The 23,713-nt window shown below is 58.1% G+C and overlaps 1 protein-coding gene and 1 non-coding gene across 4 annotated transcripts in view; one reads left to right on the top strand and one right to left on the bottom strand.

The window, feature by feature from the left end:
- The first annotated feature begins 2,950 nt into the window (after positions 1-2,950).
- FBLN1 (fibulin 1) overlaps positions 2,951-23,713 on the top strand; it is a 74,598-nt gene continuing 53,835 nt past the window's right edge. For all 3 annotated transcript variants that reach the window (XM_069491672.1, XM_069491674.1, XM_069491673.1), the window contains exons 1-7: positions 2,951-3,134; positions 13,898-14,003; positions 17,148-17,283; positions 18,823-18,994; positions 21,226-21,285; positions 22,735-22,836; positions 23,457-23,594. In XM_069491672.1, coding sequence (XP_069347773.1) covers positions 3,056-3,134; positions 13,898-14,003; positions 17,148-17,283; positions 18,823-18,994; positions 21,226-21,285; positions 22,735-22,836; positions 23,457-23,594 — 793 coding nt within the window. In that variant the 5' untranslated portion in view covers positions 2,951-3,055. The remainder of the gene's footprint in view (positions 3,135-13,897; positions 14,004-17,147; positions 17,284-18,822; positions 18,995-21,225; positions 21,286-22,734; positions 22,837-23,456; positions 23,595-23,713) is intronic.
- On the bottom strand, positions 15,618-15,718 carry LOC138397811 (small nucleolar RNA U13). Its single transcript, XR_011235912.1, has one exon. It is a non-coding gene; the product is annotated as a small nucleolar RNA U13 (small nucleolar RNA).

The following is a 23,713-nucleotide window of genomic DNA, read 5'->3' on the forward strand; positions in this document are numbered from 1 at the left end:
TGGCTGTGTCCTGAAGGCACATCACTGCCATCACCATCCCAGCAGCTGACGGGACCACTGCACACGTGTCAGCATCTCCTTTGATTCTCGGAACTGTGTGAAGTCCTGTCATCGCCCCATTGGACAGATGAGGAAATGAGGCACCAAAGAGGTTCAGTAACTTGCTCAAGGCCACAGAGCCAGGAAGTGGCAAAGCCTGGACTGGAACGCAGGTGGTTTGGCCTGGGAGCCTGTCCTCTCTCCCCACGCTCAGTCACGACCTCTAGCTGGTCCTGGGGGTTCTCACAGTGGTGCCCGCTTCTTTGACACCTGGTGGCTGACTTTCCAAGTCACTAGCCACAAGGACAAGAAGATCTGGAGAGACTGAGGAGGACAGGCCTGGGATCAGGACCAGAGTGAGTGCCTAAAGAGGGTGAGCCTTAGAACCGGAGTCAGCTCACGAAGCTTCGGGAAGGGCTGGAGCAGGATAGGTCTGTGTCCTGTCTCTCCTCCTCTGGCCTCCCTGTCCCACTGCTGCAGGCTGGCTCAGGCCTTCCCCTCCCAGCCAGCCCCTCGACATGCCTAGGGCAGTGCCCGTGCCCAGCTGAATGAACGACAGCCACCAACTGTCCCTGTTCTCTCATCCCCAGCAGACTTCTCAGTCCTGGCCTCACTGACCACTGAGCCACACTGGGCAGTCCCAGCCAGAATCACTCTTTGACCCCTTCTTAGACATCGCGGCCTTCTGGTTCCCTCCCACCGCTCTGCCTGCGTCTTCCAGTCCCTTCCTGGATCCCCCAGGTCCCCTCTGCCTCTCCTCCCGTTACTGAAAACTCGGCACTTGTCCTTGATGTCTTTGAGGCTGCATCAGAAGAATGAGGACAAGTGTTCCGGGGAGGAAGAAAGAGAATTTTTACTATTTGCCGGCAAAGGAGGAAAAATGGCAGAACTTCTGTCTCAAAATCCAAATTTCCTGAACACAAGCAGAAACACAGAGTTTTTAAAGGGAGGACCGCTAAGTTCTAGGCTATTGTGGTTAACTGTTCTGATCGTCCCATCTCTGCCAAAGACAAAGTGGTGACCTCCGCCAGCCCACCTGGGATGCAAGAACAAAAGGCCTTCTCCGGCATCCTCCCAACCCCAGCCTGAGGCAGGGGTGCAGGTTGCAGGTCTCAAAGCATGGGGGAGTTTCAAAGAGAAAGCTACGCCCACCACCCCTCCCCCGCCCTCCGGCAGTCACCTTCTCTTGGTCCTCTAAACTCCAGTGCACCCTTATTCCCCCATGGCTCAAACAAGTCCCATTAATACCAAAGTAGTCATGTCTCCAACCTGTGCCCGGCTCAGAGCTCCCCACCCCCCAACCTTGCCAGCTGCCGTGCTTCCGGCATCTGCACCACGCCCAGTCTGGATGGACCAGACCCTCTTCCTGAGCGGCCCAGGAGCTCTGCAGCCTCTAAGCCATTGCAGAGGCTGTTCCCCTGCCCAGGAAAGCCTTCCCATCCTTCTCAACTCTCAACAGCCAGGCTGGTCACATGTCCTCTCTTTTGGGAGGCCTCCTTAACCCGAGGCAGTGAGCACACAGGCCCCTTTCATGAACTTATAAGACATCCCGTGGGGAAATGAGTTTTTGTCTTTTTGATTTTGATTTTTAAATTTAACGTGCATTCAGAAGAGTGAACAGCTCAGTAAATTTCCACACACTGAGCCCAGCCTCACAGCCAATACCCATGTTAAGAAAACTGATCCTAACCAGTCCCCAGAAAGCCCCTCAGCCTCCTCCAGCCACAAACCCACCCAGGGTCATCTGTCTCCTGACTTCTGACCTGCACTTGCCTTGTAAGCAAATGGAATGCCACAGTGAGCCTTCCCATGAGGCTGGCTCTAGGGCTCTGCACTGTGTCTGCGCATCCGTCCCTGTTCCCTGAGCTGCGGGTCGGCCACTCCGCACAGTTCAGGGTACTCCAGTGTGTGGATTCACTGTGGAGTAAGTTGGGTAGTGCCCGCCTGGAAGCTATTATAAATAGTGCTGCTACCAACATTCTAGCACATGTCTTTTTGTCTTGCGGTGCACACGTGTGTGCATTCCTGCTGCGTGTAGACCTGGGGGTAGCACTGCTGGCTGCGAGAGCCGTACGTTTAGCAAACGCTGTTCCTGTGCGTCTCATCCACATCTTCATCTGCACTAGCTTTTTCTTTCTTCTTTTAAAAATAATTCTATTTGTAGTTGCAACAGACTAATCCTCAGGAACCACTGACCGGTTGCAGCCATGAATTCCCACACAAAGGAGTGGCTGCCACAGGCCCAGCGCAGGGGCCTCCTCCTGTGCAGCCTCCGTGGAGTCTCTTCTTCCTCTGGGCCTCGGTGTCCCCCGCAAGCCCAGCACCTTCTACCGGTGCTGGGCAGCTGGTTCAGTTTGTTGGCTGCCTGACTGGCAGTCCCTGAGGGCAGAGCCGGGTCCCAGCCCGAATAGGCCCGGGGTCGCCCCCGCGCCCCCATCTGCAGGTCCCGGGCGAGACGCGGGCAGGCGGCGCAGGCGGGAAGCGGGCAGACGGCCGGCGCGGCTGTGCGCGGGGAGCCCCGCGTGGGTCCCGCCCTTATTCCCCCTCCAAGGGGCCTCCGACTCGAGGCCCGGCTCCGCGGAGGCCCTTGCTGCCTGCGGCAGGGTCCCGCCTTTCCGCGGAGCCCTGGGGCCGGCTGGGGAGGGGAATCGGGTTTCATGGGCGCAGGGAGGGGGCAGGAGTGGGGGTGCCTCTGGCCCGAAGGCGCCCCGCTTCTATGTTCCCCTCCAGGGAAGCCTGGGGTCCCACCCCCACCCGTGGGCGGAGCGCCCCTCGCGGCGGTGCAGGGTAAGGAGGGGTCCCGACGCCCGGGTGGGGGGCGGCCCAGGGAGGGAGGACCCGGCGCCCCGGCCCCGCCTCCGCCGCGCCCTCCTCGCGGGCGGGATAATTGAACGGCGCGGCCCGGCCCAGCGTTGGCTGCGGAGGCTCGGCCGGAGCGTGGAGCCCGCGCTGCCCGCCTCGCCGGCTGATCCGAGGAGCCGCCCGCGCCTTTGTCCGCCGCCCGCCCGCCGACCCCATGGAGCGCGCCGCGCCGTCGCGCCGGGTCCCGCCGCCGCTGCTGCTGCTCGGCGGCTTCGCGCTGCTGGCGGCCCGAGGTAGGGGCGCCCCGGGTCCGCGGCTCCCGCTTTAGGGTCCCCGGCCCCTCGGGTCCCCGCGCTCCTTGGCAGTTTGGGAGCTGAGTGCGCCCGGAGCCCGTGCGCTGCCCCGCGCCGCGCCCCCGGGCAGGCATCGCGCCGTCCCGAGGCCCAGGCGACGTCCGCTCCCCTCCCCCACTGCCGGCGCCCGTCCTGCCCACCTCCCTCGCTTGGGGGACTTGTTTTAAAGACGGGATGGCCCCATCTCCCAAACGTATCCTCTGGGTGGCCTCTCACATCTAGTCTCCTACCCAAGTCCTGGCAAGTCGTGCGGGCCCGAAGGCCCCACCCTGGGCCATGGGGACTGGGGAGCGACGGCTGGGGGCTACTGAGCCCACTCGGTGCCATGCACTTGGCATCCCAAGCACCCTTGGTGTATCTTTTCCCACCGCCCTCACCTCCATCCCCAAGTAGGGGCTGTTGTACCCAGCTTGCTGATGAGGAAACGAAGCCTGGCCGGGGAGGGGGGGGGCGGCGGCGGCGGCGGCCGGGGGGGGGGGTGGCCACGGTAATTTACCCAGTAGACACAACCAGTCACGGGGTAGGGGCTGGACAGGAACGAATCCGAAGGTAAGGAAGCAGCCTGGAGGTTTTCAGGGCCGTAGGTGGGGGCAGGGAGGGAGGGGACACCACCTCTTGCCTCCCTCCTAGGACTCAGTGGGCCCTAGGCTGTGGTTCTGTCAGGCTCCATGCTCCTCTGGGACTGGGGACAGGCCACTTGCAAACCACTTCCACCTATGGCAAAGAAGATGGAGTCTCTAAAAGCACATCTGTGACCCAGAACCACCCCACCCCCAGCGGTGGGACTCATACCAGGATAGGGGCCACCCAGTCTGTCTCTGCCTTCTCTTCCCTAATCCTCAAGGCCTGTGACCACGAGGCCCTGTGGATCAGAGCAGCTACAGGGCAGCAGAGCCATGACCTCTGACCTCTGTGCTGGCCCCATGGCTTCTCAGGGCCATTAGCCAGGCCTCGCCCTACTGGAGTCTTTGTTCTGCCAGGGGCCAGGGCCAGAGGAGAGCCCCCGGCCACCCTGGGAGCCTCAGATTCTTTACCCGTGGTTTACTTTAGCGTCTTTTAAACGCTGATAACCACCCTCCTCCTTGGTCAAAAGGTCACTCTTCCAGCTTATGCTTGCCAGGGGAGGTGGGGGTGTAGGGGAGCTAGCTCTGCAGAGGTTTCCTGGCCTGCTTGCTGCAGCAGACGGCTGTGGAGCTCTGGTGGTTCCAGGCACTGGGCATGGCCTGGGTCACTTTTCAGGGTTGGAGACAGCATGGGGAGGCGTGGGGCTCAGTGTTGGCACCCAGAGCTGTCCTGGCCCCTGGGGCTCACTGGAGGCTTCTTGGAGGAGATGGTGCTTGGGTGGGAGGCAGGTGTGGGAAGAAGGGCATTCCAGGCAGCAGCAGGCATTACGGAGGGAAAACCAAGAGGGGACCTTGGAGCCGGGGTGGGCACCCAAGACTCCAGTTGGAAATGTAAGGGACCTCAGAGACCCCTGCATTTTACAGATGACCAAACTGAGGGCCAGAGAGAAGGCACAGTTCAGCTCACGAGCATGGGAGTCCCCAGGTCCTCCATCACTGTTCTTTTCTGCCTGCTGTTAAAACAGTTTCTCCCTCTGCATGTTTAACTTTGAATGAACACCCCAGGACTCTCCGGCCTGGGGCCTGGGGCGGTCACAACTCCAGCTGTCTTTCTCCATAGAGCAGTTTCTAACTTGAAGGGTCTGAAAATCCTCTTGATTGCAGTTTGATGAGAACAGCTGGATTGTCCTGTGGGCCTTTTGTTTCTCTGAGGGAGAATCCTTTTTGAATTTCAACAAGTTTAGTTTGGTGCAGTTTGGGGAGAGGGAGTTAGAAGACTGCCTGGCTTCTTTCTGCAGCCCGTGAGGCCGAGGGTGACACTGCCCTTACTCTCAGAGTGCTGTTGGGGCCACCAGGAAACATGCAGTTTAACAGGGATTTTGGAAGAGGCCATCAGATGGTGAGCCCTTTAACCAATTGGCTGAAACTCCTTGGTGACCGGGAGGCCTGGCCACTTAAGCTTAAATGCAGAAGGGCTCTGATCTTTCTTGCCAGTGGCAGAGATGGAGCCGCCTGTCTGTCCTGTGTCAGTCTGTCCCACTGGGCTTTGAGAAGAGCTGGGGTGGGAGGGAGTGGGGAGGAAGGGGTGTTGGGGAAACGGATCGTGTTTTCTCCAAGGCTTTCTTGGCCTCTGGGTGCAGCCGGGCAGCGTTTCCTACGGAGGATTTAAAGAAAGTCGGATTAAAAGAAAGTTGAGTTGGGAGGGAGAACAAAGGCCAGAGAGGACTTGGCTTAAAAACATGTGGTCTGTGCCGCTGCCGCTTCTGGAAGTTTCCCAGGCAGGAGGTGGGGGCTGGAGTGCTGAACGCAGGAAGATGAGACTTGGGTGCCGTGGGGAGCAGCACTGGCGTCCGCTCCTGGCACTGCCCGAGTGTGAGGTGCTGGGGTGTGGGGTGCGGGAGTTGGGGGAGCCCAGCTGGCTCATCGTCAGGCCCCAGCAGGGTGCCATGGGGGGGCCAGTGACTGCAAACCAGTTTGCCTGTCATCCCTCAGAAAAAGCCCACGGGGTGGTTTGGTGGTTTTCTCATTTGTCAAATGGAGATAACAGAACCTACTTCTTAGGTCACTTAGAGGATTAAGGGAGTGAACATAGGACTATGTCTACCAAGGTAGCTATATTATTATTATTAGCTATTATTCATGTTGTCCCCTTTCCTAGGGTAGGGCAGTATCAGCAAGACTTCTGAAACTTCTACTCCTGCTGAATTTCCCAGCCAGGAGCTGGGAAGGGGGTCCAACAGCGCCACAGAACCGGCAGCTGTCAGTGCCAAGCCCGTGCTGGTAAAAGTCGTGCAAGTGGCATCCTCAGTCATTCTGTCATTCATTCGCTTGGGACCAGCGAGAGGAGAAGGATGGGGAGGGAATGGCATGAGCAAAGGCCCCATTAGGCAGGAGAAAACATGAGCCTTACAGGGAGCTTCCAGAAGTTCTGCCCCCTCGTCAGGATGGGGGCACCGCACTGCCACGGCCCAGCCACTTCTTCAGTGTCCCCACCCTGCCCCTGACTCTGTTAAGGCTGGGCTCTGTGAGCAGTGGGCACGCGGGCAGGGCAGCTTTGCAGGTAGAGTTTATGAAGACGGTTCTCACAGGGCACGTAATTATTTTGCCCCAGTGTATGTTATATGACAAAAGATTTTTGTTTTGCAAAATACCAAATCATAACAATTTGATTAATAAATGCTTTTGGAGGCCCGTATAGTTCCAGTTTCCTGGTAATGATTTCAGGCGTGGCTGCGTAGTTCCCTGGGCTCAGAGACCCCTTGGGCTGAGAAGAGAGGAGGCTGCTGAGTCTGCAGAGCAGGCAGAGGGGGGCCAGAGGCTGGCCCTGACTAGAGGCTGGGTCCGGAGGGGGCGGAGTGCCGGTTGCTCCAGCTGCCCAGTGTCCTTGGGAGGGTCCTACCTGCGCTGCAGCCGGCGCTACAAGGGGGTGAGGTTGCTGTGTGTGGGTCCCAGTCCTGAAAGCGCCTGGGAGATCTTGGCCGACACCGTGATCTCTCTGCATCTGTTTCCTTCCGCTGGGATGAGCGTGTGCTTTGTTCCAGGTAGTTACTAAAACTGAAATGTTTTCCGTTTAGTAACTAACGTAATCCCCTCCATGACTCTGTGAAGAAGGGTGATCCGGTATTTTTCTCGAACCTTACTTTTCCTTTTGGATCCTGTCACCTGCTAGAGTAGTAAAACTGAACTGTTCAGTTTTGCCGGCAGGGTAAGAAATCCTGCTTCTTGTTTTGGCCTAACACTAGTCTGCGGACCCACTCTATGCCGTTCCTAAGAGTCTCTGATGCCCGGGGTTGGGTCCCGAGTGGAAACCCAGCACCTTCCCCCGCCCAGACTTTCTCGCCCCACCTGTGCCCACTTCTCCTGTTACCTGGCTGGACCCTCATCCCATCCCCACAAGGAGGTGCTGTCATCATCCTGCTCGTGCAGGGAGGATGGGGAGGACAGCGGGGCACAGAGAGGCCGGGCATTGTGCCCGCACACACAGCTGCTCAGTGACAGCGCTAGGATTCGAACCCGGCAGCTCATCCCTAGCGCATTCTCCTAACCAGGACCCTGGATGGCCTCACTCATCTTTTCAAGACATGACTTTTTAAGTCCAGCTTTAGCAGGAGGCCGGTGTTTCCTTTGGGGTGTTAGAGTGGGGTGTGAGCTTCAGAGTCAGAGCTGGATTTGGAGGCCGCCCTGCGTTTGCTACACGGATCAAACGACTTGCTGAATGCCCCGCCCCCCATTTCATAGCGTTGCTAGGATCACGTGAGATCGTTTGTTCATTCACCGACATTTATCGAGTGATGGCTTGGGGCAGGGTTCCGAAGGAGACAGAGCCTGGCCCAGTCCTCCTGGTGCTAAGTACAGAGTTAATTATTTGTGCTCAGTGCTGTGGCATTCAGGGAACAAAGAGATTGTGGGCACAGGTATGTGTGTGTGTGTTGGGGGTGATTAGGGAGGACTTCCCGAAGGAAGGGACATTTCACTCCCGCCCTGGGTCTCTCCACTGTGACACTGCGCAATGGGACCTGAGTAGTAGATCCTAGTGGCTCACAGGCCCCCGGGGAGCGTGCTCAGGCATTGCCCACAGCACCTGCAGTGTTTACAGCTAGCAGGCTGCCATTCTGGAAGCTTCCACCCGAGGACTGGTACAGAATCCCTCTGACCACCAGCCTGGCATCCGCAGTCTTGGAAAGAACGTGTGGCCGTACGTGTCAAGGGCATAGTCCCCATGGGCCACGTTACTTGTGTTTTCTAAACCGTGAGCCTCCGCATGCCTGGAAACACGTAATGTGCTGTCGGTTTCCCTCGTAATTACCACAGTTCACAGCTCGCACCATAATCTTTACGAAGGTTTCATTTACCTGGAAGAAGTTTAGTTTCAGCAGCTGTCTCGGGTGACAAATGGTATCTGACGCCTGTGAACTAAGCCGCGTCTCTCTCCACTTGCACGCCAGTGACTCGGGGCAGGCGTCTCTCCTGAGAGGGGTGATGGACGTGGTGGGGTGTCGGGCACCTGGCAGCGTGTCCGCCTGGGGGGGTGTGACTCCTGTGAACAGGAATGTTCTCCCGGTCCTGGTGCGATAACCTTTCCACTTGCTAAATGCTGAAGATGCTGTGTTCTTCTGTGGGCTGTCTGACGCCGATCTTCCAACCCTGCCCGCAGGCTCTGTTACCAGCCCATTTTACAGGTAAGGAAAACGAGGCTCAGTGACACGTAGCACTCGTGGGAGCCGGTTCGTGGCTGGGCGGTTTAACCCGCGATGTGGCCTTCCCTTGGAATGCTCGGGTTGCAGGTTAACAGGATTTGCGAGAGAGCTTGTTCCGCGCTTATATTAGTATTATGCTTTGTGGATCTAGTTCACACAGGTGACAGTCATCAGATTAAAGCTGTAGTTGATTGACGTTTCTTCTCAGAAAACAAAGGGAAACGATCTGTGAGAGAAGATTCCAGATTGGCCGAGGCCCCGCTTCTCTCTGGAGGGCACCCTCGGCCCAGGGACGGGCGCTGAGTGGCCAGTGAGTGCGTGGTGGGCGTAGGTGGGCGCCCCGTGGGGGTTTATCTGAGGCAGTTTCTGGAGTTTGGAGCCCCACGCAGCTGTCTGTGGTTGGGGAGATGGCAGAAGCCGCCGAGGCTTCGTTTACTCCGAGTTGCTCTCCAGACTGCGCCAGGTGCAGCGGGGTTTGCGTGCGAGTTGCTTTGACTTTATGCCCTTTGGAAGGGGCTGCCGGTGGGTCTGGGACTCACCAGAGAGTTCGCTGGACGCCATCCACCCCTGGGAAACTCTTGGTGCCCGTGCGGTGTGGAGTCGGCGTGGGAGGGTGGCCCAGCCTGGCTGTGCTGGGGAGGCCCCACTGGGTGGGGGCGTGGCTTGCATGAGCAGGCGGGTGGGGGCAGGAGAGAGGCACCTGCGGGCTCAGGTACCCCCTGCTTGTGTGAAGCTCAGGATGCTGGTTTTAGATGACCCAAAGGTGACTCGATCCCCAGGTAGAGGAGTGAGTGGGAGCACCCGTGGTGGGGCAGGGGGAGCAGCCAGAGCTGACCTTGGGCCCCCCCACCCCACCGCCATCCTCCTGCCCTCTGTAGACACTCTGGGGAGGTACCATCCTTGGGGTGGTTTTTTTTTTTTTTTTTTTTTTAAGTTTTTAAATCATCTTTGTTTTGGTTGCAAAGTTACGATGTGTTTCGTTACCGGCCGTTTTAACGGTTCCTGTTGGCAGTCCCCTAGCCTGCCGTGGACACCTTGCATCCGCTGTCACGCGTTCTGAGCCCGATTTGCTAAGCAGTCCTCTTTACATTAAGATCAGTGCGTTAAAACAGCATCGACTGAAAAAGGCACGTCAGTGAATGGGCAAAACGTCCAAGTCCTTTCCTAATGAAGGACGTTACAAAATGGCCCACAGACACTAAATTATTTGGTGTAAAAATGGATTTCTTATTGCGGCAAATTATACAATGCATAAAATTTACCATTTTAACCACGTTAAAGTGTATAGTCAGTGGCATTGAGCACATTCACATTGTTGTGTGACCATTACCACCCTGCATCTCCAGACCTTTTCACCTTCCCAAACCCGAACTCCGTACCAGTCAGACACTAACTCCCTGCTCCCCCTCCGTCCAGCCTCTGACACCACCTTTGTATTGTTGTCTATGAATTTGACTCTAGGGACCTCATATGTACTCTTGCCCTGGGCTATCTTACCTGCCTTACTGACCTTATTTGATTTTCATAACTCGAGTAAATTTTGTTTATTTTTTGAGACAGGGTCTTGCTCTGTCGCCCTGGGTAGAGTGCAGTGGCATGATCACAGCTCACTGCAGCCTCGAACTCTGGGGCTCAAGTGGTCCTCCTGCTTCAGCCTCCCAAGTAGCTGGGACTGCAGGTTCACGCCACGACACCCGGCTAATTTTTCTATTTTCAGTGGAGACAGGATCTCACTCTTGTTCAGGCTGGTCTCCTCCTGAGCGTCGGTCTCCCAGAGTGCTGGGATTACAGGCGTGGGCCACCAGCCTGGCCACGTCTGTTTATTTAAAAGGGGACAAAGACAGGGTTTTTCCCTTTCTAATTGGAATGTGTCTGGGAAGAGACACAGTCGTGTAGGTGGGGGGCTGGGAGTCGCGTTGGCTTTTGTGCTTCAGAGAGCTGGTCCTGCCCCACCTCAAGGAAGTCCTGGCAGATGTGGGTGGCTTTACTTATTTTGGAACACAAGTTAGTAACAGTCCTTTTCTTGTGTGGGATACACGCATCTATTAAAGCCCAGTCTGCTGCGCGTAGTACCTTTGTTGGTGTCTTGAACTGTGACGCCAGGGAGTTCTGCAGGCCTCTCTGTCCACAAGACCCTCCTCTCCCTGCAGTTCAGTTTTCCTCTAACGGGTTGGGGCAACCAGTGCTGAATCCACCAGGGAAATCTCCACGGCTAAGAAAGTGGCAGTTCTGTGGTCTCAGACACCCCCTGCCCACAGCCCGTCCCTGGCTTGCTGAAATTCTAACCAGCCCTGCACTTTTCTGTGGTTGGCTCCAGCCTGTGGGTGTTCCCTTGGGGGTCCCTCCTTCCACCCGCTAGGATGGCTGAGGAAGAGGCCTGTTTGCGGGGCAGGACTGCATTTCAAGGGTGGTCTTGCTGAGGGGCCCCCTGCCCCGGTTCTGTTGAACTAATACTTACTGAGCCCTGATGTCTGTGCTGGGCGTGGGCAGGTGCTGTGGGCACAGTGAGAGGAGGGAGACACCCTCCCTGTCCCCAGAGGAGGTCTGAATTCAGGGGAGGCAGAAAGAGCCAGCCGAGCCTGACGCCAGAGCCCAGGGCCGAGGAGCGGTGGGTGAGAGCAGCGGGCAGGAGAGCACGGGGGCCTCGAGTGTCAGCCGAGCCCCGTGCAGAGCTGGCCACGCACCAGTTGTCCGTGGGTGCGGATGGCCCAGGTGGGAACCAGTCATCGCGTTGCTGGTGACCTGACTCCATTCTGCTTCCTCTGCTCTCGGTTCTGTTTGAAGTCCTGTGACCGTTTGCTGGGGCACTCCGGGACCGTCTCCAGGCACCCACAGTAATCCTGCGATTGGGTGGTCTGAGCCCTGTTTCCCAGATCAGGAGCCGGAGGCTCAGAGCAGCGGGAGGGCAGGGCTCAAACCCAGGGCAGCCTGCAGCGAAGCTTCCTCTGTTCTCCTGGCTCCTGTGTCCCTGGAGCAGCCCCCCCTGTGTGTGCTGGGGGAGGGGGTGCTCCCAGCTCATCCCCAGGCAAATACCTCAGCTTTGACCTGGAGCCTGTGAGCTTTGGCCAGTCGTCCTTGGCGCCGGCCGCCCTAGCCGGCCACAGATCGGCCCCAGGTCCTCCCTGGAAACCCGTGTTCCTGCTCCACTTCCAGAGCTGAGGGGCTGCGCCCACAGGGGGGCCTCTTGGGCTGCAGCCCACCATAATTAGCAAGAATCTTGAAAATGTTCCTGCCTTGGACCCATTTCTTCTTCTGGGGCTCTGGCCTGAGCAAATAATCCTGACTTTAGGAATAAAGATTCATGAATCAAGACATTCCATCCAGAGCTGTTTGTTCCTTCCTGATAGTGAAGACTTGGAAGTGGCCTGGATTCCAGGCCAGGAGAAATGTGTTAGGAAATGGTGCCACTTCTACACATGGTGTGGTGGCCACAGTGTGTGCCATGTCCTGGGCAGGGTGATGGCAGAACCTCAGGGGCTGAGGGATGAGAGTGGTGAGTGAGGGGCCTTGTCCGTGGGGCCCTCCTGGGTCAGGGCCTGGTGAGGGCTGGGCGTTTGTGACGAGGACGATGATGCCCTTCTACCCCGCTCCCCACGCCTCTGCCTGTCACTGTGCAGCCCGGGCTCATGGTCTCTCTGATGGGCTGTGCGTGACCTTTCCCTTGGCTGACGGGCGGGTGCCTCATGCCCAAGGGGGCTGAGAGCTCATTCTGCAGCCGTGAGGCTCCCAGCTCCCCTGACACAGCCCCCAGACAGCTCCACTCTGCAGAAATTCCAGCTCTGGGCTGCTCAGAACATTCGAGCTGCATTCCAGGGGCATTCCAAGTTTCCAGACTGACCAAAGGATTTATTTGATTGTCCTGCTGAGAATAAGGTTCAAAGTGCCCAGCCTCCCCAGCGGGAGTCACTTCCAGCTTGTTTCTACAGCTCTGGCAGTTCCCGTCCTGCTGGGGCCTGCAGGGACCTGCGCTGCACCTGTGTTTGTCTTTCTGGGGTGGGGCGGGGGCAGCTCATCCGTGGGGGACTCACACTGAGACTGGGCTGCGCCTCCGCCGTTTCTCATGTGCTTCGGGGAGTTAGTCTCTTCGATCATGCTTGCTCTGTGCTCGGGAATTTATAACCTTCAGCGTCTTCTCAGCCCCTCTGCACCCCATTCTACCGCTGGGGAAGCTGTGGCTCAGAGGGGCGGAAGTCACCTGCAAGAAGTCACAGACCAAGAAAGTGCTAGAGCCACTCAGCTCTGTGGCTGCCACATACTGGCTTTTCTGCCGAGGGCTAAGAGGACAAAAGACAGATTCACCCCATGGGTTCTGGAAAGCCGTTAGTACGAAAACATGGTGTTTCTTAAAGCCCAGTTGTGTATGTCCTGCTAAGAGGTGACCTGCCTGGCAGCTGAGGCTGGTGGTACTAATACTTCTCGGCACATAAGTCCCTTAAGCTGAGAGCCAAGTACGTGGGCACCTTGGTACCCCATGGCTCCTTGCTTGGGTCATGGTGGGGTCTTCTCCAATGAACTGAGGGCAGGGAGGGCACCCACTGGGGCCACAGCCGTGGCTGGGGCACGAGGGCCTGGCTCGTCTGGCCGTGAGGGCGTGGGCTGGCCGCTGGCTGCACGTGAGGCTTTTATCTGCCCTCTGTGAGCAGGAGCTAATATGGCGAGGCAGCTGTTGGTGTTGGTCTGAACCGGGGCTCCCTGCCCTGCCAGCCCTGTCCTCACAGACTCCTCGGAGGTCTCTGCCTCTGTAGAAAAGAGGGTCTCGTGGCAAACCAAGGGCGGAGACCATCCCCAGCCTCCGTGTCCTCATCTGTGGCATGAGGACGGAAGCCCCTTACAGGTCGCTACAGAGACGACAGGAGAGGACGTGGATGTGGATCACAGACGTGGTCTAGAAACGGGGGTTCTCTCCTTCTTACCTGACGGGGCTCGTTGCATTTTGAGTCTCCCCAAGCCCCATTTCCAGTCTCTACTCTGGAGAGAGTCGGGGCAGTTGTACCCTGGGTGCTCCCTGACCACGGGGCGGGACGGCAGCCCGGCCAGGCCTCTGTAGCAGCACCCGCCCGTCCTGCCAGCTGGGCTGGAAGGCAGGGGCTGCGTCTGCAACTCCAGCGTGCAGCCAGAGCAGGGGTTCTGCCCACGGGTGCTTGGGACTCGGGTGCTGGGCTGCAGCGTCCGGTCCGAGGTTGGATTCGGAAGGCAACAGTCGAGGACTCGGGCCTTTCTAGGAAGAGTGGGGGTGCGCTCCCAGTTGGGTCCCCGTGGAGTTTTCAGTACAGGTTTGAAGAGTGACTAAAGGATGTGCTGTTCGTGCCCACCACCCTTTCAGAGCCAGCCTGGCGCTCTTGTTGAGACCTCCGGAAGCGCGTGTGCTGATGGTGCGGTTGGCTGGGGCACCACGTGGGGTGAGTGGTGAGCTGCCCCTCAGCTTGTTCTCTTCCTTGCGCAGTGGGCACCGACGTCCCCATGGAGGCTTGCTGTGCAGACGGACATCGAATGGCCACTCAGCAGAGGGACTGCTCGCTGCCGTACGCCTCGGAGTCCAAAGAATGCAGGTATGTTTGCCAGTGGCTCCTGTTTAACTGCAACAATGTTCCCCTAGCGGACAGCGGAGGAGGTAGGGACAGTGTGCGCCAGAACCCCAGGGAGAGGCCGGGCACCTGGGCTGGATCTACCCAGGCTGTGGGCAGTGCAGTGGGTGACCCTGCCTCCCTCCGAGCTGCTCTGTCCTCTGTGCGCCCAGGGGCCTCACACGGGCCTTAGCTCACCCTTCCTGGCCGCCCTGTGATTGTCGGGACATCTGTCCACTTCTCTGGGCTGGAAGCAAGAAGATTGGGGTCTGCAGCCAGATGGGGGCAGTTGTGGGGAGCAGAGGAGATCATGTGACTCTTTGCAAATGGACACATGAATCGCCCGCAGACCCCGAGACAGCCGACAAGGCAGGCCCAGCGCGAAGAGTTCCACCGGGCAGTTGTTCACCTTACGCAACAGCCAACATCCGGATTGACTCGTTTTATTCTTCTCTCTCTAAATTGATGCAAGGTCCCTCAGAATTAATAACGAAAATAGATAATATTGATCATCAACATTATAATAGTAAAAATAACAGCTAGACTATGGAGCACCTACTTTGTGCCCAGTATTTGAGGCATATTATCTCGTTTAACCTTGTTGCTGATCCCTGGGTGCCCAGCTGTGACGACGACATGAGGATTTGAGCCCTGGGCAGGTATCTGGGCGGCGAATGTGAAAGCAGCCGGCAGTTGACACGCGTTTGTCTTCTCTGCCTCTAATCCGAGTCCGGGCGGCTCCGACACGTGCAGCTGGGGGGTGCGGGGCGGGGAGCTGTCATGGAAAGAACGTGCAGGGAAGTCTCGTTCGCCTCACTCTGAGGTTTGCGTTTGTGTTGGCACCAGCACGGGCCGCCGTCTGCCAGCAGTGACGGCGGACGTAAATCCTGGTTGAGGAAATTCTTGAAAAGTCAAAAGCATTATAGACCAAACAAAGGAAGAGAAAGCAGGAAACTCGCACGGCTCGATTGCCCGGAAGACCCCGTGGTCGGGATTTACGGGGCGTCTGCTGAGTGTGGCGGCGATGCTGGCTCTCGGCACGGCCCAGCGCTGGGAGGGGAGCGTCGGGGGCACTGGCAGCCCCGCAGCGAAGCTGGCGTCCGGTGCCAAGCACTGTTTACATTACAGTCTGCGCCGGCCAGAGCAGGGCCGGAGCTGGGGAGCTGGACCGACCTGCATGGCTTTCCTGACGGGTGACCCGAGCCAGCTCAGAGCCTCAGTTTCCGCAGATGTAAAATGGGGACCGTGCTCCCTCGCTTTCAGGGTTGCTATAGTGATCAGAGACAACATGTGAAACCCGCTCCACACAGCCAAACGGTGGGGCCACATTTGCTTGCTCCGGCTGCAAAGTGGCACAGGCTGGGCAGCTTAGACAGTCGCGTCCTCCCAGTTCTGGGGGCTGGAAGTCCACACCCAGGCTTCAGCAGGGCTGGCTGCGCTGGGGCCTCGCCTTGACCAGCAGGTGCTGTCTTCCCTCTGTCCTCTCCGGGTCTTCCCTCTGTCTGTGTCCTAATCTCTTCTTCCTCTAAGGACAGCAGCCCTGTTGGATTAGAGCCCACTCTAGTGACCTCCTCTTACCCGAATTACCTCTTTTTTTCATACCGGACGGGTAACGTGCCGACGGCGTAATGAGGTTTGAGGGCGGCACGACTCTCACGTGAGTGTGGACACCCAAGCATCACACTGAACTTCCAAAGGATCTAATCACCCCTTTAAAGGCCCCATCTCCAAATGTGGTCACATGCAGGGGCACTAGGGATTATGACTTCCACAGATGAATTTTGGGGGCACACAGCCCCGCCCATAACAGGGAGCCACTCTTATTAAACTTACTGAAATCAAAGATTTAGAAAGGGAGGCATCGGCCCGGTGAACCCTTCTGTGTGCGGATGGAGAAAGTGAGGGGCACTCTGGGCCCTGCTCGTGAATTTGGGTTTTAGTCCCCACTAAATTTGTCACTGACTTCTACTCTCCAATGTCTTCGATAAGTTTTGGAGTTATCTTTAATCCCCAGTGGGCCCCAGAGTACACAGAAAATACCCTGTTACCTACGCACTGGGCGTTGGTTTTATGGTCTACCCTCGGCCAGGGTAACTTTCAAACATGTGTTAGAGATTTCCTGATATGTGAGAAACCACCTGCGTGGCTGAAAGGGACTCTCTTCTCTCATACGGGAAGCGAGGGAGCCAGTCCAGCCTCCAGGAACCCTTGACTTGTTTCTGCTGGTTCTTACTTCATCACATGGGGCCTCGGGAAATGCTCTGGATATTGTGACTTTCTATATTACAGTGTCCCCAAAGCATCTTATTGAATGCCTAGGACACCACTCGAAGGTCACCAGATGTGAATGACCGGCCCTTTGTTTCACTGAGGCTCTGGGAGGCCAATTGGCTTGTCCCACTGAGCACACAGACCAGGGGCCACGTACCTGCCTGAGGCCACTTAGTGAGTCGGCCACTGAGCTGCCTGGCTCTAACGGCGTCACTGCCCTGCAGCCCCTCCCCTGCACATCCCCCTCTGTCTGCCCTGTTCATGGCAGTGGTCAGAGTCACCTGGGCCCTTGGGCTCTTGGTGAGTTGGAGCTCACCCAGGAATTCACACAGCATCGAGTGGCCCCAGGATTTGCCGAATCTGCCTGGACAGGAAGGGGTGGTGTGGAGAGAGGGCTGTGGGTGAGGGGAGAGTGGAGTCGGGTTCAAGGTCCCCCTTGGACAGCCAAGTGGAGACCCGAGTGGGTGGCTGGGGACCCAGGTCAGGAGTGCAGGGGAGAGGCCAGAGAAGGAAACAGGGAGCTGTCGGTGTGGACACAGCATTTAAAGCCGGGAGGCCGGTGTGACCGCGGGGCGTGACTTGACAAACGGATGAGCGAGTCTGGCGCGGAGTCCGCACCTGCTCAGTTTCGGGAACGTTCTGTGGGTGGGCTCAGAGCTCAGAGGTGAAATCGGCCGCTCCGGTGACACAGCTGGGTCTCGCAACTCTGACCCCAGACAGTGCTCTGCATTCAGTCTTTCTAACTGAACACGTATTGAGCGCCTCCTGTATGCCAGGTGTTGTGTGTGTGTGTCTGTGGGGGCGGGGCAGGGGAGGCCCCACCCGCAGAGCCCCGGCCCAGCCCGCCCCTCCCCGCAGGATGGTCCAGGAGCAGTGCTGCCACAGCCAGCTGGAGGAGCTGCACTGCGCCACCGGCATCAACCTGGCCAACGAGCAGGACAGCTGTGCCATGCCCCAGGGTGACAACGCCAGCCTGGAGGCCATGTTCGTGAAGGTGAGGACCTGGGGACCGTGCGGGGCACTGCCCATCCCCTGCCAGCCAGCAGCCCCGGGTCCCCTCCCAGCTGAGCACCGCCCGTCAGCACCCAGCCCCAGCCCACCTTTCCTAGTGAGCAGCAGGGGTGCCTGGCCCAGGAGGACCACTCAAGCCTCCCTCTTCCTCTACCCAGGACCCAGCCCTGTGCTGGGGAACCAGGGCTGAGGTGAGCAGGCCTTGCCCTGAGGACCACCCGTCCCCGGGCTTTAGGCAAAATGCAGAGGTCAGAGCAGGGGTCATCTGGGGCCTTCAGAATCTTCAATCCAGGTTAGGAGGCCAGGAGGCCCTCAAGCTTCCCTGCCCCCAGACTAGTCAGGGCCCAGAGCTAAGAGTGGGCCCTCACTAAGGGCTCTGATAACACACGACCTCCATAACCACCCTAGAGGAGGAAACTGAGGTCCAGAGAGGCCCACATTCCAAAATGGCCTCTCAGCAGTCCTGTCGGACCCTCAGGGGCTCCTGCACTGAAGGTAAGCCAAGGGGCATGATCCCCTTCCCTGGGCACTCCCGGGACCCCAAGTCCAGTCAGGTCCTTCAGGGCCGCTGTGGTGTCGGGTATCCGGTGACTGCCCCTGCAGATGGCTCTGTCTGGCAGGTAGCTGTGCCCGTGTCCCCAGACTTGAGGGAAAGGGAGGTGCGGAAAAAGCACGGGACATTCTAACAGGAGAGGGAGCAGATCGCTTTGGCAGATGAGTGATTTGTGCTTCCGAGAAGGATTGCTCACACCCCAGGAGGGGACGAGGTCACTGACGCTCCCGTGACTTTCTGGCAGCAGAGGGGTGGAAGGAGCAGCCTGGAAGACCCATCAGCCTCCACAGAAACGGGGAAACCAACCCCCGGCTCCTGCGGGGGGCTCTGGAAAGTTCTGGGCCCTCTATAGGGTAACCATTTAGTAAGGACTAAAGTGGGGTTTTCATGCATCAGGGCAAATGTCGCCCCCGGGACTCAGGTGTGAGGACACAGGGGCTCGGGGATTTGGGCTCCAGGTGACAGGCAGCGGTCCTGTCCCTTGCCCTTGCTTGATGACCTTTTTTGAGGTTCCTGTGCTTTTCAAATGCACAACTCGGTTCCTGCTGCCCAAACCCCCTAGCGCAAGAGGGGAGAGACGAGGTGCCTGTTCATTGTCCCGGCCCAGCAGAGGACAGACCCTTTGGAGCTCTGCGTGACCCTCTTCCTGGAGGGGTGTGAGCAGAGCCAGGTGGCCACTGGGCAGGGCCGGGCAGGGATGTTGGGGGCAGTCATGTATGGGGGGAGAGGAGGTGGAACTTGTGCTGGGTCCCTTCAAAACTGAGACCTGGAAGATTTGAGGAGGGGGGTCCTCCTTGCTTTAGCCATTTACTGCCAACATTTAGAAGTGGTACCTAAGTAGGCCATGAGCCATCACTGTCCAGGGTGCGTGGACAGGGGGGATCAGAGAGGCCCACTGAGGCCCCCTCGTGGGCCCCTGCCGGGCCACCTGTTCTGCTCCTCCACCTGGAGTCTCTGCTGTATTTGCAGAGGTGCTGCCACTGCTGTCTGCTGGGGCGGGCGGCCCAGGCCCAGGGCCAGAGCTGCGAGTACAGCCTCATGGTTGGCTACCAGTGCGGGCTGGTCTTCAGGGCGTGCTGCGTCAAGGGCCAGGAGACCGCAGACTTCACCCCCGGCGACGTCGGGGACCTCCAAGAACCGGGTAACTTTTCCCTCCCTTCCCTCCTGGGCAGAGCTTTAGTTCTCCAGGATGTGGAGAGAGAGAGAGAGAGAGAGAGAGAGAGAGAGAGAGGAAAAGGTCTGTTTTAAGGACTTGGCTCACAAAGTTGTGGAGGTGGCAGGTCCCAAACCCACAGGGCGGCCGGCAGGCTGGAGACGCGGGGCGGAGAGGATGCGGCGGCCGGAGTAGAGGCCATCTGCTGGCGGGCCCCTGCCTCCTGTGGGACGGCCGCCGGTTTCCTTTGAGGCCTTCCACGAGTCCCCACCACATTATGGAGGGTCATCGCCTTGCCTCAAATCTAAAATACCTTCACAGCAACGTCCAGACTAGTGTCTGACCAAATGTCTGGGTACCAGGCCCGGCCAGGCTGACACGTACAATTGACCGTCACAGTATAGTGAGCATGTACGTTACCTCTGCCTTAACACGCCCGAGTCTAGCTGTCAGAGCTACTTCACATTTGTTACCTCACCCGAGAGCCACCGTGGTGGGGTGGGGCTGAGCACGTGGGATCTGGGCGCACACGTTTGTGTCCCTTGGGCCTCAGTCCCCTCATTTGTGAAGTGGCGATGTTGCAGCCCCCTTTGCCAGGTTGCTGGAAGCATTAAGCGGGAGAACGGGTGTGACGCGTTTGGGGCAGCCCCTGGCTCTAGAAGCATCTGCCCTCGCAATTTCACCCTGTCCCTCCAGCAGCCCCGGGCCTCGTGGGTGGCCGGTCTTGCTCTTGTTCCCTGGATGAGGATCTGATGCTCAAGGTCATGCGACCAACACTTGAGGAGGCGAACCCTGGCCTTCCAAGTGCTGGCCCGCGCCCTCTGCCCCTCTGGAGCTGGTGTGCGGGCGAGGAGCCGGGGCATCGCTTGTTAATAGCGGGCTATGCTCTTTTGAATAACAGACACATACTCAGCAAAGGGGTACGTGACCCCAAGAGCTGGTTCCAGAGAGCCCCCAGCTGTGTGTCCACCACTGCTGCCCGCCCCCCAGTCCTCCATGCGTCCAAAGCCTTGGGGCGTGGTTCAGTCACATGGTTCAGGAGACTTCGTGGTTGCCTAGTGATCTCTTTCAATAATGCAGTGAGTGGTCTCTCGTGCTGTAGGGAAATAACTCTGCAAAAATGCAGAGTCTGCCCTGCCCAAACTTGCTGTATGGCTTCAGGCCTGTTCCCTCCTCTCTCTGAGTTTTGTCCCCACTCTGTTAAGGGGGAGGGTGCAGGAAGGGGTTAAGCAGGAAGCGCTCACGGACCTGTGGTCTCTAAGACTGGCCGCTCTCTATCTCCGTGGCTTTGAGGTCCTGCGTCAAATGGACCCATCTTTCACTTTTTGTTCTTAATTTTTTTAAACCCTCCAAGGCCCCATGGACGCCATCGGGCTGATTTCAAATGTCACAGTTGTAAAGGGGGATTGGGACCACATTCCGGCTCCTTCCTCGGCTTTTGAAATCAGAGATGATGTTTTCATATTCAACAAACCGAAACTTTTCATCCTGGTGGAGGATTTGTCCCGTGTCTCCAGGAGGATTTTGCTGATTTATGTCTGCAGTGTTGGCAGGCTCCGGGGCGCGGGCTGGGGTTTCTGTGGCTCCAGATGTTTTATCTCTCTGGTCTTTTATCTGCTTCAACCCCCGCCCCAGGCTTCCCTCAAATGCTCCCTCCTCTGGGGTGGCTTCTCCGCCTCTCCCCGCAGTAGGGACACGCCTTCCTCCCACCACTGCCGTGCGTGGTGGGCCCACCATGTGCTCCCAGGGGGCCACGCAGAGGGTCCGCAGGCCAGCGCTGGCTTGCGACAAGTACGGAAATTGAGATTAAGCCTTTAGAAACGAATACGGCCGTTTGGTAGAGTCAATCTGGGGACACAGTTCAACCCGTGTGCACGGCTTTAGGCTTGGAGGGTGCGTCTGGGTGGATGGCGAGGCTGTGACTGCATTTGCTGGTGGCCAGTGTTTGGGACTGTGTGACAGCGCCCAGCGTGAAGTTAATGATGACAGTTCTGGTGCCTGTGTTCTTTCTTTGTAATTGATCTTGTGGAGATTTAACCTACATTTACAAGTGAAATTCTATTTTAAAATGGACAAAATTAATACTTAGCTATTTATAAGATTTCCTAATGGGAATTACTGTCTGATTTGACAAGAAGAGAAAGTATTTGGGGTTTCTTGTAAGATAAGATGGACACTGTGTTTGGATAAAGATTGTCTTGGTCTCTTTTCCCCCTTAGCTAAGATTTCTGAGGTCGAGGCGGAACAGGAGGACCCGTACCTGAATGACCGCTGCCGAGGTGAGACGCCGGTGTCTCCTGCGAGCCATTGGTGGCTGATTAAACCTGAAGGAAAGTCAGTGCTGGCCTCATTGGAAGTCTGGGCCTCGTTTTGCTTTGGTTGACCCTAGGCAGTGCCCTGTGGCTGGGCCCAACCAGAAGCTGCTTCTGCCCCTCGTGGACTGCTGGCCCCCTCTCCTCCGTCCCGCCCCCTCCAGAGCTGGGGCCTAGCAGGAAGGGGCAGCGGGGGGAGCTTACGGAGGAGGAGTGACAGCTGGCCTTAAAGCCCTCCATCCACCTGGGCATACCAAGCTCCGAGGTCTGAGTGGTGACTGCCAGCCTCCACCAGCTTTCCCTGGGCCTGGGGGCCCCTCAAGGGAGGGGGCTAAGTGTCACTTGCCTTTGTGTCCCTGGAGCTGGGACTGTAGTGCCATTGCCATTGCTAATGATCATTTGTCTCACAAGGGAGACGTTTGCAAATTCAAAGTAAGTAGGGCCTTGCGGGTTTGTTTTTCATATGATAAAACTTTATTTCTCTTTCATGGAACATTCCCGCATGTCTAGACTGGCAGGTCTGCTCCGGCCTGCCCTGTGCTTGGGGTGTTAATTAGGGAGCCAGTTTAATCACAGAGTGACGTAGTCAGGGTACGGTGACAGCCAGTTGGCACAGAGGGCTAGAGAGCCCCAGAAAGCCTCGTAATCCTCCCTGGGGGCCTGGGGGGTGGATAGCTAGTTTGCCACAGACGAGGCTGGATTAGCCAGGACCCAGGACGATAATGCTGAAAGGGACTGGGGGCGGCCGAGTGGAAACCTGCAGCTGTGTGAAGGGTGCAGTGCCCTGGTGGGGCTGGAAGGACGGAGGGAGAGGCCAGAGGAGTGGGCAGGGCCCCGTGGGCCTGGGCAGCAGTTAGAGATGCATCTCGTGGGACCTTTCCCTGGCAGATGCGTGTCCTGGTGAGATGTGCACTTTGAGCGTGACTCTGGCTGCCCTGTAGGAAGTGTGGTTGCAGGGGTGGTACCCGGGATGCTCAGGGAGCCCAGGTAGGGGGAGGCTGCAGCCACAGCCAGGTAGTGGCCGTGGGAGCTGAGGCTGTGGCACTGGGGACGGGGCATCTGGGCCGGCTTGAGGGTTATTTGGGGGGCAGGTATTTGAGACCTTTCAGGGCCTGGCCTCCCACTCCCTTGGTGCCCATGGCTGGTGGCAACAGGTGTGCTCTTCTCTGCCTCACCCCTGCCAGCTCCACTGTGTAACCTGCAGAGGCCGCCTGCCTGCCACCTGCCTTGTCGGACCTGAGGTGGTTCCGGGAGCCAGGCTTGGGGTCGTCTCCTGTTAGGGTTAGGGTAGGCTGCGGCCCAGGGAGTGTGCTTTCTTGTGTCCGTCGGCCCTGAGGGTGTTTCTCTGACCCAGTCCGGACAGAACTAGAAAACCACAGGTGTCTGGGGCCCTGCTCACGCCTGCTCTGATTCCAGGCGGCGGGCCTTGCAAGCAGCAGTGCCGCGACACCGGGGACGAGGTGGTCTGCTCCTGCTTTGTGGGCTACCAGCTGCTGCCTGATGGTGTCTCCTGCGAAGGTACGTGTCTCCAGCCCAGGTGCCAGCGGGACTGGCAGGTCGCTGGCACTCAGGAATCCCTGCTTGAGGTCCGAGCAGGGTCTGCCTTGCACAGCTGGGGCCCTGTGCGCGGGTGTTGGCCTTCCAGCTCTCCCTGGGGGCTGCCGCACTCGCCACGGCCCAAGGCTCTGGTCCAGGGTAATGCAAACACCGGGGCTGGGAAAGAGGACTGGGTTTGGGGTCCCATGGGCTCCGGATCCAGGATCTGCCCAGTGGGCCTGGACACATCCCTCAGCCGCTCCGCCCTCTCCTCTGTGAGATGGGGCGAGGGGGAAGATGCTGCCCCGTGGGGTTCTTGGGGACCACATGACTGCAGCCCATGGCCGGCACTTAGAGCGAGAGAGCTGAAGAAGCTTCGCAGGGCAGAGAAATTGCTGCTTTTGACTTGGTGACGAGTCCCCGCAGCTCTGCTCCCATGTACGGCCTGGATCAGCGTGTGGTGGCACTCAGCTCGGTTTGAGGGAGGACGGGATGGGTGCAGGGAAGCACGTCCGTGGTGGCGTTTGGCACATTCCTTCTGAGAAGGCACAAGGACTATCTGTTCTAGCTGGTTACTCCTGCGTCACCTTGGGCTCTTCCAGATATCAACGAATGCATCACGGGCAGCCACAACTGCCGGCTCGGAGAATCCTGCATCAACACAGTGGGCTCTTTCCGCTGCCAGCGGGACAGCAGCTGCGGGACTGGCTATGAGCTCACAGAGGACAATAACTGCAAAGGTACAGAATTCTCCGACTCTAACTCCTCTTCCCCCAGGTGTAGACGGGGCGCGGTGGGAGGGGCGGCAGTGGGCCCTGGGGTGTGGGGTCTGGTTTCGGGGTGCTGTGCCTGCTCCTTT

This window comes from Eulemur rufifrons, chromosome 16 (assembly GCF_041146395.1).
Source record: "Eulemur rufifrons isolate Redbay chromosome 16, OSU_ERuf_1, whole genome shotgun sequence".
In the NCBI taxonomy this organism is placed as follows: domain Eukaryota; kingdom Metazoa; phylum Chordata; class Mammalia; order Primates; family Lemuridae; genus Eulemur; species Eulemur rufifrons.